Source organism: Mus pahari, chromosome 23 (assembly GCF_900095145.1).
Source record: "Mus pahari chromosome 23, PAHARI_EIJ_v1.1, whole genome shotgun sequence".
NCBI classification, from domain to species: Eukaryota; Metazoa; Chordata; class Mammalia; order Rodentia; family Muridae; genus Mus; species Mus pahari.
In genome coordinates this window covers 12,229,769-12,235,426 of record NC_034612.1, presented here as the reverse complement: position 1 = coordinate 12,235,426, position 5,658 = coordinate 12,229,769, and the positions used below count along the sequence as shown (strand labels likewise).

Genomic DNA, 5,658 nt, shown 5'->3' with positions numbered 1-5,658 from the left:
ACTACCACAAATTATGCAGTCGAGTTTCCCGCATTTGGGGAAATCGCAGGGGTCAGCACATCCGGAGTGCAATGGATAAGCCTCGCCCTGGGAAAACCACCTTCGTGATCATGGTATCTCCCCTGCCAGGTAAGTATTTTTTAACCTATTCTTAAGGGCAGTTTAGATTCATAGCAAACAGAAGGTAATTTCTCCTGTACGCCTCAGCCTTGTGCAGCATCTTTCCTCATAGACTGCTCTTACCAGCTTCTGTCTCTCCAGTGTCTGAAACAGGGTTGTCTAAAACACAGAAATGTGGCAGACCAGGCCATGGTTGTCACTTCTCAGAAGCGCATTCCTAAAATCATGACAAAGGGATCACAAGGTGAGCAGGAACAGAGAATGGGAGAGAAGACCAATTATCAGAAATCCAAGGTTCGGGGGCTGGACAGATGGCTCTGTAGTTTAGAGCACTGGCTGCTCTCTCAAAGGCCATGAGTTCAAATCTCAGCAACCACATGGTGACTCACAACCACCTTTAATTGGATCCGATGCCCTCTTCTGGTGTGTGTGCTCATACACATGAAGTAAATAAATAAATCTTTTTAAAAGAAGAGAAAGAAATCCAGGAAGAGAGACGGACTACTTATCAGTGTTTTTTTTTTTTTTTTTTTCAGATCTTTTCTGAAAGACAGGACCAGCAGTCAGGCTGGGTACTGGAGTTCCTGGGAGCACAGGAACTCTAAGCCTTGCTAAAGGAATTGTTGAGTAGTAAGCCAGCCGGAACCCAGAAATGCCAGAAAGTTTCTTGGTGTGACTCTAGGCCCATAACCCAGTAATTCATGGGACATATGCAACATTGGGGGGCAGTGATTTATTATCCAGTTTCCCTTTTTAATTTGTAAAGAAGTTCAATGCCCTATTGCTATGAAGGAACACCATGACCACAGCAACTCTTTTTGTTTGTTTGTTTGTTTGTTTTTTGAGACAGGGTTTCTCTGGCTGTCCTGGAACTCACTTTGTAGACCAGGCTGGCCTTGAATTCAGAAATCCACCTGCCTCTGCCTCCTGAGTGCTGGGATTAAAGACGTGCGCCACCACCGACCGGCCAAGGCAACTCTTATAAAGGAAAACATTTCATTGGAGCTGGCTTACACTTCAGAGGTATAGTCTATTATCATCTTGGCAAGAAACATGGCAGTACACAGGCTGACATGGGGCTGGAGAGGCAGCAAGAATTCTACTTCTCGACCCACTGACCTGGGCTTAAGCATCTGAGACCTCAAAGCTTTATAGTGACACGCTATAGTGACACACTTCCTCCACAAGGCCACACTTCCTCCAACAAGACCACACCCACTAAGAGCGCCACATCCAAGCATTTAAACACATGAGTCTATGAGGGCCATTCCTATTCAAACCACCACAACTTGGCTCAAGGTTCTGGGAGATTTGTGCTTGTTTGTCTCTGAGATGGGAGTGTCACTATATGACCTATATGACCCACAGTGGCCTTGAACTTTTCTGCTTTAGGGTCCTGAGTGCTGGGATTACAGATGGTTGCCACCATGCCTGGCTTTTAATACACTGTAAGTGACTCATTAAATAATACATTTTATGATTTATTTTAAGGATTTATTAATTATGTATATGTGTGTGTGTGTGCGTGCATGTGAATGCAGGTACCAAAAGAGGAAGTCCGGTCTCCCAGCTCTAGACTTACAGACAGTTGTGAGTCACCTGGAGTAGGTTATAGGAACCAAATTCAGGTCTTCTACAAGGGCATTAAGCCTTCTTAACCTCTGAGTCATCTCTCCAGCCTCTTTTTTACATTTAACTCTGTCTATCCTTTTGTTTTTATTTTGTTTTTGTTTTCTCTGAGACAGGGTTTCTCTGTGTAGCCCTGGCTGTCCTGGAACTCATGGTGTAGACCAGGCTGGCCTCGAACTCAGAAATCCACCTGCCTCTGCCTCCCAAGTGCTGGGCTTAAAGGTGTGCGCCACCACTGCCCGGCTCTGTCTATTCTTTCCAATAAACTTGGGGTCATAGGTAATGTGCATGTGCTATAACACAGGGTGTAGCAGCAGTGCCAACTGACGAGGCACCATGGGACTTCAGGAAGAAGGGACCAAAAGAGGAACTTCCTTGCAGTTCCCCAGAACAAGGGTGAAAACATGTTTACATCACAGAACTCCAAACAGACGTCGTGAAGGAAAGAACAGCAGATCTCAAGGGGGCTAAGGAGAGCTCGATTCCATTCTGGAGCCCGATTTCCATCCCGTGTAGACCATTTAACCTTGCTATGCAGCTGAAGCTGACATTGAACTCCTGATCTTCCTACCTGCCTTCATCTCCATCTCCAGAGCACTGGAATCACATTCGCTTCCTTCCTGCCTTTTTTTCTCTCAGACAAGATCTTTCTCTGTAGCTCAGGGTGGCCTTGAACTTGGGGTTGTTTCCCTGCTGAGTATTCCAAGTATCTATGTCACGTGGCCTCAGACTGTGCTTAGAATTAAACTACAAAGTCAGAGGGTCAGTGCATGTCAGTCAGGATATTAAGAGCCACCAACTGGAGGTTGAAGGTGCACACACCTGCAGTTCTGTCGCTAGGGGAGGCTGGTGAGGAAGGGGCAGAGGATACACAGTAAGACTTTGTCTAAAAAACAACAAAGAACCAAAGCTGGGACTATGGTGCCATTGGTATAGTGCTTGTCTAGGATGCATGAGGCCCTAGGTTGGATCTCCAGGGTCATCTGTACTGGGTACAGCGATAGGCACCTGCCATCCCTCCCACTTGGGAGAAAGGAGCGGGAAGACCAGAAATTCGAAGTCATTCTTTTTTTTTTTTTTTTTTTTAAAGATTTATTTATTCATTATATGTAAGTACACTGTAGCTGTCTTCAGATATTCCAGAAGAGGGCGTCAGGTCTTGTTACGGATGGTTGTGAGCCACCATGTGGTTGCTGGGATTTGAACTCCGGACCTTTGGAAGAATAGTCGGGTGCTCTTACCCACTGAGCCATCTCACCAGCCCCTCGAAGTCATTCTTATTTACATAGTAAGTGTGAGGCCAGCACGTGCTACATGAGAGACCCTGACTTGAAACAAACAAACAAACAAAATTATCTGACAATGAGACACCACCACAAAACAAAAATGGAAATGGAGTTGAGCATGCCTAACCTCCCAGTGTTTCAAGAGCATCGGAAACTGGAGTTGTCAGACTCTATTGGTGGGGAAAGAACCCTGGAGAGTAGCTCAGGAGAAAGGTTGGGCGGTTTCTTATAAACTTACACTAAACTTACACATAAGACCATAGAATGTACTCCTAGGAAGGGCATCCAAGAGAAATGAAAACACGGGTCTACTTAAAGTCGAGTGAACCTGTTAAAGTGGCCTTCATTAAAAACCACTGAGGGGCTGGCGAGATGGCTCAGCCGGTAGGAGCATTGACTGCTCTTCCAAAGGTCCTGAGTTCAAATCCCAGGAACCACATGGTGGCTCACAACCATCCGATGCCCTCTTCTGGAGCATCTGAAGACAGCTACAGTGTACTTATGTATAATAATAAATCTTTAAAAACCACTGAAAACTAAAACCAAACCAAACCAAATTCTTTTTTTTTTTTTCCAAACCAAATTCTACCACCTAGTAAACGGAAGAACAACTTGTTACTTGTTGCCAATAAAAATGCTGACTGGGAAGAAACTCCAGCATAGGTGACTACTATTGACTACTATATTGGTTACTTTCATATTTTCAGTTTTGAATAATGGAAGTGTCACATTTAGATTTGTGCTTTTATTTGGGTGCAGTCTGAGTTCGAGGCCAGCCTGNTCTACAAAGTGAGTTCCAGGACAACCAGGGCTGCACAGAGAAACCCTGTTGGGGGGGGGGGGAGAAAGAGCAGTCTCAGGCTCCGCCCCCACCGACCCCGCCCCCCGTCTCCGCTCAGACCCCGCCTATAGCCCCGCCCAGTTCCCCCACCTTCTCCCGGAGGCCAACTTGGCCTGGCGAGCCCTTTCCCGTGATGCCTAGCGCTCGGCTGTGTCTGTTGCCCGGGCAACTGACGGGCTTAGCTCCCCCGGCGCGGGCTCCTCCGCTAGGCCATGGGGTCGCGGGGTCTCCCGCCGCTCCTGCTGGTGCTCCTAAACTGCTGCACCTCTTCGAGCACCCAGGTCGTTGCCACTCCGGCTGCGACCACCCCGGCAGTGACGAAGGAGGATCTCCATTCCACCAAGGCCACCCCCACCACTCCGCAGCCCTCCCAGTCACCTAGGACCCCGGGAACTCCCAGGGCACCGGAGCGCTCTGGCCCCAGGCCCACCCCGGTCACGGACGGTGGGTACAAAGGGGTAACCCTCTGGAGCGGGTGCACCAGCTCAAAGTTCCTCCCTTCTCAGCCTCCCTGTCGTTACCCTCAGGGGGAGATCGGATCTCTGGCACACAAAAGCGGAGAGCGGGGGCTAAGTTACTCCCTTTTCCGCATCATTGCAGACGGCTGCAGTGGGGTGCCAGATAGACACCTTCAGAATGAGTTGAAGGCAGTGCTGGTTGGAGAAAGAGTGCTAAGTGGATCTTCGTCCTCTCCACGCAGACACACGGACATGGGCATCCCAGTGCTGTTTAGATCACTGGGAGCCCAGCAGACATTTACAGGGTGGTTAAGTGCATTTTAGACTTTTTTTTTTTTTTTTTTTTACCAGCTAAGTGGAGTTATTAAACACACCTGCTTCATCCTTATCTACTTACCGCCAAGGATCTGTAGCTTTGGCAAGAATTCGTGGGTGTAATTTTAAACACATGAGGCAGTGGGCTTAATTACTCCCTTTCTTTTACCCATCCCAGTAAAGGGAGTGTGACGTTCTTTTAGTGAGCACGCGCAGTTGTCCTTGGCCGGAGAGGACCTTGTCTAGAAGGAGCAAATTTGTCTTTGGGACTAAGCAAGCGTTTTGCATTTATCAATAAAACTCCCCTTTCCTTTCGTGCCTTTCCAGAGCGTGTTATACCATTTTCGGGGCGGGGGGGGGATTTTTCTAAATCTTAAAAAAGTATTTTAAATTGTGTGTGTGTGTTTGTATATGTGGGGGTAAGAGAAGGGTGGATATCGATTGGTGCCCTTGGAGAACCGAAGTGGGGAGCTGGAGTTGGTTTGAGAGCTGGCTGACTTGGGTGCTGGGAACAGATGGTAGGTCCTGTGTACAAGCAGTATGTGCTTTTAACTCCTGAGACGTCTCCCCAGCCTGCTCTAGAACCATTCCAGTCTCCTGCCTTCCCCTTCTTTCCTAACTTTGTTACTGACTGGTTTGCTAAGTGACCCAGACTGGTCTGTAACCTGACATCTTCCTGACTCCACCTCCCAGTTGCAGATTCTCAGGTGTGGGCCTCCCAACCTGCCGCCCATCTCTAGAGCTTGTTTTTTTTTGTTTGTTTGTTTTTGTTTTTGTTTTTTTAAGAATGCCATGACATCCCATCAGCATTTGGCTAAAATTCTTTGTTTGAAGTTCGAGATTGTTGCCTCCTCCCCCAAAAGGAAACCAAACATTACAGTTAAGATTCAGGCCAGGAGCCAGGCAGTGGTGGCACATGCCTTTAATCCCAGCACTTGGGAGGCAGAGGCAGGCGGATTTCTGAATTCGAGGCCAGCCTGGTCTACAGAGTGAGTTCCAGGACAGCCAG

The 5,658-nt window shown here is 47.8% G+C and overlaps 1 protein-coding gene and 1 pseudogene across 1 annotated transcript in view; one reads left to right on the top strand and one right to left on the bottom strand.

The window, feature by feature from the left end:
• LOC115063128 lies at window positions 1–137 on the bottom strand (annotated as a pseudogene).
• A 3,916-nt stretch (window positions 138–4,053) lies between these two features.
• Tctn1 (tectonic family member 1) overlaps window positions 4,054–5,658 on the top strand; it is a 24,965-nt gene continuing 23,360 nt past the window's right edge. Inside the window, exon 1 of the mRNA XM_029533860.1 lies at window positions 4,054–4,320. Within this exon, the coding sequence (XP_029389720.1) occupies window positions 4,089–4,320 (232 nt within the window). The 5' untranslated portion in view covers window positions 4,054–4,088. The remainder of the gene's footprint in view (window positions 4,321–5,658) is intronic.